The sequence below is a fragment of the Tiliqua scincoides genome, chromosome 2 (genome assembly GCF_035046505.1).
Source record: "Tiliqua scincoides isolate rTilSci1 chromosome 2, rTilSci1.hap2, whole genome shotgun sequence".
Classification (NCBI taxonomy): Eukaryota; Metazoa; Chordata; class Lepidosauria; order Squamata; family Scincidae; genus Tiliqua; species Tiliqua scincoides.
In genome coordinates, this window is record NC_089822.1 from 149,737,486 (window position 1) to 149,751,141 (window position 13,656).

Here is a 13,656-nt window from a genome sequence, read left to right on the forward strand (position 1 = left end):
AAAACGGTGTGGAAAAAAGATTAAAGAACACAGTCACCTTGCATTGCTGCCTCAACCAAAGTGTTCCCACAGCTGCATTTCATTAAAAGCCGATACCCTGCCTAACGTGTTGTTTGGTCTTAAGTTGACTAGATAGTGCAGGTTTGCTGTTAGCTTAACCATCTCCATGTTTTTTTCAGACCAGAAGCCAGCATTGGAAGCTGATATCCGTGACAAACCAAAAGTGCCAAATGAAAAGGAAGAGATGGAGCAGCCACAGATCAAGGTTCCCATTGAAGTGCCTAAGAGAAATAAGGAGAAAGCAAAAGAGGAGGTGCAACTAGACCGGCCTGACCAAGGTACTGTGGACTCAGAATAGGGAGGCATAAGGGAGGCTGGCCTAGCACTTGTTGGATTGTGGCACAAGGTTGATTCTGTAACACATCCTGTTGTTTATCATTGCAGTTTGTTGCAGAGTCCACTTTATGAAGGTGAATGAGTAAGGTGCGTTGTCTCTTGGTGCTTCCTCTGCTCTTTGTGTTGATTATCTGTCTTGTCTCGCTGTAGGCATCGCACTGCCTGTAGGGGAGGCTCATCGCCATGAGCCCCCAGTGCCACATGATGAGGTAGTGGTGGATGAGGACCAGGACCATGAGGAGCCTGAAAACAAGCAGGCACCAGCCAACAAGGAAGTGCTTGTGGAAGGAAATCCTCCTTTGGGGAAGGAGCAGACCCAGCCTAAACCTGTTCCTGAACAAGTAAAGGGGGGTGGTGCCCAAGAAAAGTTGGAGAACCTGCCTATAAAAGAACCAAAGCCTGTACCAGTGGTGGTTGCACATGAGGATCAACGACCCCCTTACAAAGACTTGGAACTGGACAACAAGGCTGAGGGGAAAGGCAAAGGTGTGAGTGTGAAGGACGGTGCCAATCTGCAACAAGTTGAACATGTGAAGGAAGGAGTTAAAGTTGAGAGGGAAGAGGAAAGAGGTGGGGTTCTTTCACTGCTTTCCATCTGTTTATTCCTTGAACCCCTAAGACTTTGCAGTTCTTCACCTCTGCCAAATGCTGCAGTGATTTGTGTTGTGTCACAGAATCCTTGAAGGACACATCATTGGCTGCAGAGGCTCTTGAGCATCTGATGGCTCAGTCAGATTGATTGACTGTGTCTTAGAAATCACTTGACCTGCCTTCCCTGGTGTGTAATTCTGTCCTCAGATTCCTCCTGTTGCATGCCTGCTGTCCTTTCATCCCTCATGCCAGTGTTTCCCCCTGCTCATTTTCTTTGCAGCAAAAATATCCATGTCCTACAATAAGGCAACTTCTGCATCTCAAGTGAAGCAAATGTGCTTTGCTTCCTTTGCAATCTAGTTTACAAACCTTGCATGTTTGTGTTAAGGGTATTTGGAATATTTCACTGAGGAATCCTCCACCCCCTGCTTATTCTTGCCTACACTTCAAGTTTTCTTACAACAAATGTATAAACTCTACAGTCCTTTCAGTAATTGCGGGGGGGAGGGGTGCAGTGGATCAGCTGGCAATGGTAGATCTGGTGATAACTACTGCACAGTTGTTCAGTTGCTTGCTAAACATCAGGTGTTGTGCCATGTTGCTCACTGGGGACCCAGAGCTAGAAGAGCTTGACAGGTGCCACATTGCTAAGTGCCCACTGCAAAGCTCCGCAGGGTTAAGGTTTGCATTTTAATGGGCTCCGGCAGTTAACGCTGGTTTGTTGCCAGCCGGCTCTAATGCTGTTAAATATTTTTTATGACTTTTTCCTGTAGTCATTGTTGGATAGAAACTGCATACAGAGTGGGTAGGAGTGGGGGAAGGCTGGGAGAGGCAGATAGCATCTGTCACTTTCTCTGCTTAATCCAGGGGTGTCTGCTTGTTCCTCATTTGTAGGTGAAAAAGAGGTACCACTTCCACCAGAGCGACCTGATCCCGCCCAAGCCGAACAGAGAGAAATTCGTAATGCAGAGGAAGATGCAGACAGCAAGCTGGAAGGTGAGTACTGACCTTGCTCTGCACAGCAGGTGTGCGTACTGGGGCTCCAATCTGCCTTCCTGGAAGCCTGTGGTGTATGCCACATCTGCCATGTCTCTATAAAGGAAGGAACAAGTGAATCAAGGCTATGCTGTGAGGCCGGGTCATCTTGCCTTGGTGTCATCTTGGTGCGTGTAATCTGAGGCTGCGGCCACCTGGGCACCGCAGTCCCATCACTCCTCTAAGCCAGATCTGAAAGTGATAGCACTTCCAGGAGCCCACCAATCCACCCCTATAGGGGCCTCAGCTTGTAATGGAGAGTGCAGCTCTCTCTCTTCCCTAGACTGGCCTGGAAGGGAGTATTTCCCCTTGCAAAGAGGTCTAGCTATTGCCCAAAGAAGGCAGCTGCCTGTTTGTGTCTTATGACTGCTCCAAAAACACTGCCCTTCCCTGATGGTATTTTCTTTGCACAGAGTCTTTGTCCATGATTTTTGTTATTCTGTAATGAAGGAGAGATTGTCAAAGAGAGCAGATTCCATTCTCTATCTCCTTTCCATCCACTTTTTGTTACAGTGCTTTAAAGGCCACTGATGTCAAAACAGAGCTCTTTTCTCAGTCAAAGCACACTCCTCTGACCTTGCCAGCTTGATGAATAGAGTGTAACCTTGGAGCATGTCCTTGCCAGAAATCCACAGATTCATGCTTTGTATACTGTGGAGCCCTGGTACTGTGAAGATAGGCTACCCCTAAATAGCTTGATTTTCTGCCAACTTATGTGTGGGTTTTGATTTGTGTAGAAACAAATCATTTGATTCCATTCCCATGTACAGAAGCCTCTAACTTAAGTGAAGGTCTGTGCAGGTGACCTCCCTGCACAGCAAGGAAAAGATTTTGCCTTTTCTTTAGTTCAGATGTTCTGGTTTCCCAAAATGGTCCCCCCTGGAGCTTAATGCCTAAATCATGTGAATATCTGTTTGTCAGATTTCTATGAAACTTGCACCCTTAGTGGCAGGTAGGTCTAAATTGCATCCCTCAAGTTCATGTGATGTTTGAAGCATCCATATGTTGCTGGCAGAACACATCTAGGTGGTGATACCTGGCCAGTTGCATGGAAGTAGGTTTGCTTCCAAAACTAGAAGACATTTTGGAGCTGTGAAGTGGAAATTGGGAGTGGTCTAAACTAAGGGATATTCATTATGTTTTAGGAAACCTCTATAATAGGAGAGGTTTCCTTAAAATGATGCATAGCTAAGAACCTTAGTCAGAACGTTACTAGCAGGCTGCAGGATCCCTGGGAGTAAGTTACCATTATAAAGCATGAACCTGGGGGTGTTGTCAACTTTTTGTAATAGTGTTGAGACTGAGGTAGTATAAGAGACCCTTATGCTTGATGTGAACACCATAGGAAAAGTAAATTGTTAGGAAGACAACTGCCAAAGGCAAAAACCTGCAGATGGAAAGTAGATAAAAAGACTGGGAAAAAACTAGGGAACTAAATACTAAGCTCTGTTCTCTCACACTAAGCTCTGGATTCCTACATGAAACAAAGTCATACAACAAAAACCAAAGATCAAATACACCATGGCAAGAGGGGCCATAGTTCAATGATAGAGGGCATCCTTTGCCTCTAGAAGATTCCAGGTTCCAATCCCTGGCATTTCTAGGCAAGACCGGGAAAGTTCCTGCTTGAAACCCTGGAAAGCCACTGCCACTCATCTTAGAGTCAACAATTAAATGTGAAATGTGAAGTAGTAACCTCTGACCATTGTAAATAGTAACTATCACAAAGAGTAATCTCAAGTACCCATCATATGTATAGGATCAGGTAGGACATCTTTCAAGTCTGAGGGGTCACACGCTCTGAAAGAGACTTGAGACCCCACACTTTTCACTGTAGAAATTCACTGAAAAAGGCTGCAATCCTACTCACACTTTCTTGGGAGTAAGCACCATTTAACACTGCAGTACCCAAACTGGAGACCACTGTGTGCTGGGAATGCCTTCCCTAGCACAACTGGTGCTTCACATTCTGGAGCATGGCGAGACTTCATGTCCCCAGATTACAACAACACAACGCTCTGGCAAGTCACGTCTGTGGTGCAGTGCCACAGCACTGCGCCTGGATTTCCGGGTAGATCAGATTTCCTGATCTGGGGAGATGAAGTCCCGCCGTGCTCTGGAATGCACAGAGCATTTGCGGTGGAAGGTCATGGGTGGGAAGGATTCGCCCGAAGACCTGATCTGGTCCCTGTGCCGGGGTTCGTGTGGCCCTGATTTAACACAATAGAACTTACTTTTGAGTAGATATGCATAGGATTGTGCTGAAACTCTCCCTTAAACAGACCCACAAGGAACCTGGGTAATACAAAGCCAGTGCCTTGCAACCTAGCACTGAGAAACCACAACCAGGCTTGTTGCCCACAAAAAGGGAGCAGGACTGTAATCTTACCTCTTTTCTAAAGTGTTTAAGTAAGCTTGAAGAAATTATTCCCTCCCACCCTCAAGTTAAACTAAGGGCCAAACTGAATGTGATGTGTATTTTATCCACATTTGCCCCTTTCATGTATTAAAGTGGGGAGGAAGTCTGTTCTTTACAAGAAAAGGAGCACTTGGGGGAGGAGAGCAAAGCCTGTCCTATATCGTTGAACTCTATTGCTTTAAGCAGTTTTCTCTCAGCAGAGCTCCAATATCAGTCAGTACGTTTAAAGCAACAGAGTGCAGAACCATAAGATGGGGGGAGAGGTCAAGTTTCATTCCCAGCCTTGTGCACTCCTTTTAATGTAAAGAATAGCCCCTCCCTCGCTTTCTATGCAAAGGAGGCTGTCCCTCACAGCTGACCCATTACCTCTACTATGGACTTCTGTTCAGGTTGATATTCCCCACCCCTCCCCACAATTCCTGTTTAAATAAGAAAGACTAATGAATTGGAATATGGGAGCCCTTGCAGTTTGGAAAATGATCTCTTCATCTTTCGTCCAGGTGGGAGTGAGAATGTGGCTGCTCAAGTATACAGCACTGCAGGGAGAGGGGTGCAGGTGATGACTCAGTCTGTCTGGCTGCTCTTGACTGCTGCCAGGCAACACGGCTTTCCCACATGCTTACTCCAGTGAACGGGAGGGGAGTTGTCTTCTCTCAGCCCAAAAGGCAACTCTTTGTATTTGCCTTTCCAAATGAGAGGAGTAGAAGAATCAAGCAGGCAGCAAAGAGGCAGTCAAGATTTTAGCCTTGAAAAATTGGGCTTGGAAAAAATGGACCCTCTTGTCATTCCCAAGAGTGAGGAAGTGGCCTCAGCCATTATGCCACTCATTTTATAGATTCTGGAAAACCAAAAACAAATTAACAAGGTGCACAAAACCACCCATTTCTTCCTATCTAATCTGTCTTTTCTATTAAGCATCCATGTAGTATATATCTATATATATAATATTATTTTGTATCAGCTTCATAATATCTTTCTCCCTTCTGCTTCACAATGGGACTGAAACAGTCAAGATTACAAAGCTAGTTGCAGGTATGGACTGAAACAAATTGTATCTTGAGCCTTCAAATTTGAATTTATGGGGTACAGAAGAGTGTTCACACAAGTGTGTTTGTAAAACTCATGGCATGCTTATGAATGAACTTGTTACAAATACTCCATCCCTATTCTGCTTGTGCTATGGTTTCTCCTCTTGGTATTTTGTTAGGTTTCATCAATTCTTTTACAAATCCCGGGTTTGGTAATCTCAGAGCACATATAACTCCCTCATGTTGAGTATGGCTATAACAAGCATAAAATCTGTTTTCTTTTAAACATCATGCAGTGCATTCCTGGCATCTCTGCCTGCTTTAGTTAGATTTCTGCCAGAATCTGCAGGTTTCTTTGACCATAACCTGGCTTTCCTAGGAAAAAAGTGGTCCCTTCCTTCTATATGTCACATCACAAAGTATTTCTGAAGTGTGGTTTATCCAGAATGTGCTTTGGGAATCAAGATTTTTGTAGCCTAAGGTAAAGGAGAGATACCAGAGTGAATGATTACCTCAGGAAAAACTACAACATTGCAGGGGTTGCTGAACACACACACACACACACACACAATTCCTGTATGAAAATGCATGATGTACCATTTTGGTGTATTCATTCTAGCCCCGTTTTCTTCTTATGCTCTAGAAGCCGGGAAGGAGAAGCTACTAGACCATGAGGTCCTGCTGCAAGTGATTAAGGAACAGCAGGTTCAGCAGAAGCAGCTTTTAGATCAGCAGGCAAAGCTACTGCAAGTGATTGAGGAACAACACAAGGAGATCCACCAGCAGAGGCAAGAGGAGGGAGGAGATGAAAAGCCAAAGCAAGGTAAAAATAGGACACAGGTTAAGATGACAATATGACAAGGGAAAGGCTGGTGGAAAATGCTGCTGAGCTCGCTGCCTCAGCTCTACTGAGCCCATTTCAAGACTAGGGAATCTAGGGAAGACTAGGGAATCTGTCTGAGGAATGCCCCTCCTCAGAGGCTCTCCCCCACCTTGCAATACAAAGCCATGTTCATTCTGGGAGCCAGGATAGCAGGCTGTTTCATAGTGTGAAAATTTCTGCTCACATGTAATTGAAAACCACAGGAGTTTGGATAAAGTAGAGAGAAGGTGACAGTGGGGTTTGAGGAGCCATCCAAACTGCTCAGCAGTTGTTGGAACGGCAGGAGGTCTAAAACTGGAGTCTCTGCTTACTGCATTTATACCCTGTTCATGTTTTCAACATTAATTCAGTAACCATGACAGTAAAATATGAGTGGTGGTGGAAAGTGAAAAAGGGAAAATGGTGTGACCCAGTAAGAGGCCCTTTGTATGAACTCTTCTTTAGTGAGAGATTTCCCCTTTGCTAGAGTTTACAATTTCTGCTTTTCTTTGCTACAGAAATACATCAAGAACCTGGCTTGGCTCTCTCCAAGGGCAAGGAAAGAGGGGAAGGCCTTGAAAGTAAATCTGAAGATGCTGCAAATGATAGAGGAGATCATCCTTTGCACAGGCTTGACAACCAGCCTGTGGACTCTGGCAGGCAACAAAGACAGCAGGCTGCAGGTGGAGGAGAGAGGGAGCATGCACACAACAGATTAACTGGAAGTCCACCGAAGAACCCAGCTGCTGATCTAAATGATGATGATAAAATTGCACAGCACCAACCTGGGAAACACTCAGCTGAGAAGTTAGCGGGGGCAGTCAGAAGTCAGTCGCAAATAGCAAGGGCTGATGGACATCATGAGGAAAAGCAACCAAAGGTTGAGGATTTGAAAGAAGGCCAAGATGCCCAGGAAAGTATCAGGAATGTTCAGAAAATAGTGGAAAAGGAGGCAGCCATAGTTCATGGAGTTGTTGGGAGGATAGGCTCTGAAACAGACCCACTTGCCAGGGAAACTGATAGAGAGGAGCCCCATGATCTAGGGCAGCAAGCGAATTCTGCACATAAACCAAAGATTGCGGACAGCATACCACAGAACCAGGAAATCCCAGAAGCTGTGAAGGCTGAAAAAGGTGGGGAAAAACAGGATTTACCTTTAGGCCAGGTTGGTAGGATAAAAGGAGCCAGCAGTAAAGAGAGGGTGGCAGTTGGAGATGCAAATGAGCCAAAGTTTGATTCTGAGAGAGAGCCAAAGACACCACAGAAGTTGCAGGACTCTAAGATAGACCCTGCCCTAAAGGCAGAGGAGGCGGTGGCTGCCCCCAGGGACCATGATAACGCCAAGCCCAACAGAGACCTCAAGCTTCAAGGTGAACTGGACCTGCGCCGCAGGAGGCGAGACCTGGAGGAGGAAGAGGTGGGGGAGACTGGGGGAGTGATCATTGGACTTAATCCCCTCCCAGATGTGAAAGTCAATGACCTCCGCAGTGCGCTGGAGACCCGATTAAATCGGGCAGCAGAAGGTGCTCAGCAAGCACTTCATAGTCGACAGATTAAACAGCTACCAGTGAAAGAGGAAGAGGTGTGAGACAACAAGCCTTTGTGCTATTGAGGCCAGATGTAGGAGACTGTCAAACATTTTGGGATGCCTGTTACTGAACTAAGTACAGTTGGGACCATAACTTTAAGAGCCTGAATCAGTAGAAGCATTCTGAACTGACCTCTGATGACTGGACAAATATAGATCTTCATGCTCCTGAGGGACGAGGAAAGTCCATTGCTGCTAGCAATACTGTTAACCCCCACCCCTTTTTTGTACCCATGGCTTACCTGCAAAATCCAGGTTCATCCTTGCTTTGGGGTTTGAAGAGTACTCTGTGCTTTACCACCTTTCCAAAGAAGTATTTGCATTTGATTTCTGCTCTCTTGCCTTTAACAGTCTGCTTTAATTCCTGTGTTTGGAACTAGAGCCTGTTTTCTTGCTGGTCATTTGATCTTGTTGGAAGCTGTCCTTCCTGCAGGTTGTGTGTGTTTGCATCCCTTAAATTAATCTTGGATTCTTCTGTTCTAGGTCTACCCTTTAGGAACAGGTTTATCTAGAAATAGTATCAAGGTGAAAGTTCTATAAATGTCAAAAATGGAAAGACTTTCCATCAGTCTCATGGCACTAGGGATACGTTCTTAGGCATTTAGAAACTAGTTAGTCTCGGATGTACCCTTAAGGAGGCTCATAAGCTGCAGTCTGAGCACTTTGTCAGACAGGTCCACCAATTAGCAATAATGAACAAGTGGCATATCCTTTCTCCCTCTCTCAGCTATCAAACCTTAGGTTTATGCCTAAAACATTCCCATCCCAAGTGCATTATGGGACTTCATACTGTGCATGAAAACTCTGCAAGACACTTGCTGCAAGAGAAAGCAACATTAGAAAGTGAAATGAAGGGATTTCCAAGAGGCATTATCAAAGTGGGCTAGCTTGCATCTACCTCTCCTCCATTTGGCAAGTGCATGGGTTCTGCTGTTAACAAATGATAAGGCAAAACTGAGGAGCTTGTTCTTGAATGTATTCAATAACCAAAGGTGTATCTGCCCATCTAATCTGTGATTCTCCATGCTGCAACGATGATGGAACTTGGCACCGAGACAGCATTTTGTTACGAACAAGCAAAATCCTTGAGTTTGAAAATATGTATCAGTCTACTTTCCTAAACAGTCATGGGTTCAGAAGGCAGAAGGGCTAGTGACAGCCATAGCCTTAGATGCTCTTGCATTGCTTATCCTGACAAATGTAATTGAATTGGCTCCTGTCTTTGCCATGCCTTGTCTGTGAAACATGTTTGTATCTCCATTAAAGGAGAAAGAGAAATGTGGCTGGTTCCACTTGTCTACTTTAGAGGGACATTTGCCTTGTCCTAAACATGATTGTCATTATAGCCTTAATCTTCCGGAGTCTCATAAGTGGTGCTGCTCAGTTAGCCCACAGCTGGGATTGCTATCACTTGAACTTTGTTCTTAATTGGAAGGGATTATGTAAATAGGATCGCCTTATGAGTTATGTATTTTTTGTTGATGGTAAATACCAGCAAAGTTGCTTTAATACAGGGTTGACTGTCCTGGCAAGCTTTCTCTAGCTAAGAGCAATGTAACCATGCACTGTGTCTGCTCTGTAAGAGATGGACCAAAGATACTTCTGACATTTCTCCATAGTACAATTGGATTTTATTCCAGCCATCTCCAGACAAACATGGGGAGGGAAACAGATGGAAAGAGGCAGTGGACTTCAGATGGAATTCTTCCTTTGGTGCTATAACACCAGTTCCAATTTGCAATGTTTTACAGTGACAAATGGCTGGGGGATACAGCCAGGCTGCACAAACCAATAAACTTAAAGCATTTTTTCCTGGAGCTGCTGTTTTGTTGGAAGTTGTCTGTTCACACTACACTGAATGAAACAACTGCTGTGGGACATCTGCAGATAGTATGCATCTTTAAGGAACTATCTCTTACTTTCTTGTTGATGCTAGCTTGATTCTAGTGCCTACATTCTGTTTTGACTTTAGATGACATTAGGTCTTCAGTTCAGCAATGATCTTACTAAGGACTCCTGGGAAAATTACGTGTTCCCAGCCAGATTCACTGCTGACACTTCACGTGTAACTTAAATCATTTTATGAGGTGGAATTTAAAAAAAACAGACTTGTAAAACATATTTACAGACATACTGCATAATGACACTTTTAAGACTTTTCCTGACAGTTCATTCACATGAAAAGTTCAAAGATCCAGCATTCTGTGAGACAATTCCTCCCTCAAAATACTTATCTAGTTGATACTTGACCCCAGATTTGAGCAATCTCCTAAGAGACTTGGCAATGCTGTGGCCTTATGACTAAGATGATAAAGCATGGGCTTTCTTAGGTCACAGTACTGTACTTAGTACTTACACAGTACTTAGGAGCTACAGTACTGCACCAGTCTTTTCAATTCTTTTGGGCAGATTCCCAGGCTGTTCTATAACCTTGGCCTATAAAGCTTCTCTTTGCTTAGACAGTTACACTGATTAATTCCCCCCCCCCAAAGCTTCAATTAGGAAATCTGTGTTCAGAAGGGAAATCAGTTTGTAGATTCCTCAATTTAAGACGGCTTTTTTTTTAACATGCAACAAATGAATTATTTTGCAAATTAACCAGTTACAGAGTCTTGACACTCCCAACCTTCCTTCTCTCTTCCCTAAATCCTTAAGAACTAGGATTAACAAAACCATATGAGTTTAAGCTGTTGTACCCTATACTACATTTTGTTCCTCTGTAAATTCCAGAGCAACAAGTGCTTAAAACTGATTTAACAGGAAGGAGATTGCTTGTTGACTAAGCTCATAATTTCCCCACACAAATATCTGCTATACAGTGCATTTTGTTCATACTTTTTTGCTGGCTCACTTTTATAGTCAGATTAAATATAGTGGGACACTTTCCTTGGTGCAAAAGGTTGGACTCAGTGCTGTTCATGTACCATCTATCCTTGTACTTCTAGTCTTTGACATACTTTGCTCTCTGGCTCCCTTCTAAGTTGAATTGTTGGATATGTTTATTCTATATCTAAAAGTAAAAAGCAACATGAAATGAAGCTTAGCTTAGAAAAAATAGTTCCTGACAGTGCCTGTTCACATGCATTTTTTGAAGGCCCGTAGCTGTATGTGTTCTGTGAGCTGTTCATTTTTGGATCTCTTTCCTGGATGCAATATGTTGGCTGGATCAAGCACTTTTGTTCTTCTGTGCCAAAAACAGCAATAAATCCAGGCTTGCAGTCAGTTCTGTCCACTTCAGGAGTTCACTTTACATTCTTCTTTGCCTACAAAGTAAGATCAATTCTGATGAGTCACCATTATTAGGAATCACATTAAGGACTTCAGAAGTAGCACACCTGCGCCATACAACTATGTGCTGTCTCTAAGAGTAACAGGCCAACCATTCCCTCTAAAATATTACAACAGTTGTGCAATATGCTACACCCCACTTTGAGGCAGGACTGCCCAACTTATCTTGCATTAGAGTACTCCCAAAAGAATTTCTATTTAAATACACAAACTGCTTTGTAGCAGTTTGACAAACCTTACAATCATAACACTAATGTTTGTCCACAAGCAATTTTGCTACAGATTACATGCAGTAAATGTAGACTACAATGGCTGTTATATATCGGGCTATGAGCTCTTGCTAACAGTATATTCCCCCCCCCCCCAATTATTAGACAAGTCACTTGGTAATATACTAAGCATGTAAAATAGGAATGCAGCCTGGTATTTGCTACAAACAGCCAGAGCTTTCACATATAAAGTAGTTCCTTCTTTCTGCTGAATTAGAAATACTGCAGGGTCACAAAAGTGCCATAGGATGGTCATTTTTCAGCAAAGGTAGAAACAAGCCTACAACTTGCAATGATACTCATTTGAACAGATCAGAAGTACATCCAGCCCCATATTTTATATAACAAGTAGCTGTTGATGCTGTTAACTACATCTCATTGATGGGAGTTCTACAGATCAATTTGGAACCACCATAAACTGTTGCTTAAGAAAACAACCCATGCTGCTGCATGGAGTTTATTTTCACTTTCTTAATCAGACCCCTACTGCAACAGGGACAGAAAGTATGTGTATACATACACATTGGCCTAATAGGAATACCAAATGAAGAAGCTGGCCTCATGTCAAAATTAAAAAGTTGTAAATGACTCACAGCCTTTGTGAAGCAGTCCATCAGCATCTCAAATTCCTGGGCGCACACATCCTTTTTCAGGTCCCCATGACCAGTTGTCTTGGAAGCAACACACTTGCCATAAACTGAGGCCTGCAAAGATTAGCCCTAATCAGATGCTGAAACAACCACTATGCCTTTGAGCACTGCTTTGCTGAGGGTATGTGTAATCAACCTCCCTGATTTCACAAGACAAAGGAGGATTCACTTTGCTGCTTGTAGGTTTCTACTAACCCTCAAAGGTGCACTGTGCCTATGCTAGTTTCTTCCTCACGTCCTTGCAGGAAAATGCATATGAATCATTATGAAACAGGTGTCCTAAATCCAAGTATAGCGCTTTTTAAATGAGGCTGGGGCCCGTGAGGAGATACAGGATACTTTCAGATAGGTAGGATCCTGAAACAAGTGTCTTCTTCTCCCACCAGGCAGGTCTTGGGTAGACTGAATGTCTCTTAACAGAAGACTCCCTGTTCAAATTGGATTGTGGGGGTGACTGCATCCTCATTACATCAGAGTGAAAATGCGATTTGGCCAGGGTGGGCAAATGAAGAGCTCCTGCTTTTTTTTATGCTTTTATGTTTTTAGGATGGGTTGCACTCTTAGAGAACTTGTTCAATTCTTCCAGTGCTGGGATCGTTACTCACATTCTCAGATCCTTGCAGTCAGGAGCAGTTGCTGTCTACACAACTACGTGCAACGAATTTCACGTGCTCCCCGACAGAACAGGATTCCTATCAGACTGGAGATGCCCAGAAAGAGAAGTTCCTCAAAGGGAGATATTGAAAATGGTTGAGAAATACCTGGTTGTAAGATCTGAACAGCCCCGTCACCAACTCCTTGGCTCAAACCCTACCTGAGCCACAAGGCCTCTAATGGGTTGCACATGCCTGATCTCAGAAGCTAAGCAGGGTCAGGCCTAGTTAGTACTTGCATGGGAGACCTCCTGGGAATACTAGGTGCTGTGGGCTTATACCATAGTCTTTCCCGACTGAAGGTTGCCAACCAGTCAACCAACCATATGTGCTCTCATCTCTGTGGAGCTTACTCCTGAGTAAATCAGGCACAAGAGGACTGTAGCCTTCCACAGGCTATTAATGATAAGTGTTTGTTTTAGGGGAGTAAGGCTGCATTCCTAGCCACACTTAGCTGGGAGTAAACACCCTTGACCAGAATGAGACTTACTTTTGAGTAGATGTGCAAAGGATTGGCTCCAAGAGAGGTTTACAACTGAGCTTCTTGTGTCTTGCTGTTTTATTATGGCTTTAATTGTTTTCACTTGAATGTTCTACAGCCCAATCCTCTGCATGTCTATTCAGAAGTAAGTCCCATTAATATCAATTGGGCTTCCTCCCAGGAAAGTGTGGATAGGATTGGGCTGTTAGCCTGGATTTTTATCCATCACTGTAAGCAGCCCTACGGACCCCTTAAGAAAGGGGGGGGGTGGAAAGGTGGGGCATAAATTCCTTGAGTAAGTAAACAAGTCTTACTGAGCACAATAGGCTTACTCGGGTAACTAACACCATTTTCCAAGACCTCTAGCTAGTAACCCGGGATGGTAGCTGAACTGTT

The 13,656-nt window shown here is 43.9% G+C and overlaps 1 protein-coding gene across 1 annotated transcript in view; it reads left to right on the plus strand.

Moving 5' to 3' along the window:
* SLC38A10 (solute carrier family 38 member 10) overlaps positions 1-9,779 on the plus strand; it is a 90,462-nt gene extending 80,683 nt beyond the window's left edge. The window contains exons 12-16 of the mRNA XM_066616872.1: positions 180-338; positions 547-966; positions 1,882-1,983; positions 6,113-6,292; positions 6,850-9,779. Coding sequence (XP_066472969.1) covers positions 180-338; positions 547-966; positions 1,882-1,983; positions 6,113-6,292; positions 6,850-7,919 — 1,931 coding nt within the window. The 3' untranslated portion in view covers positions 7,920-9,779. The remainder of the gene's footprint in view (positions 1-179; positions 339-546; positions 967-1,881; positions 1,984-6,112; positions 6,293-6,849) is intronic.
* The last annotated feature ends 3,877 nt before the right edge of the window (positions 9,780-13,656 follow it).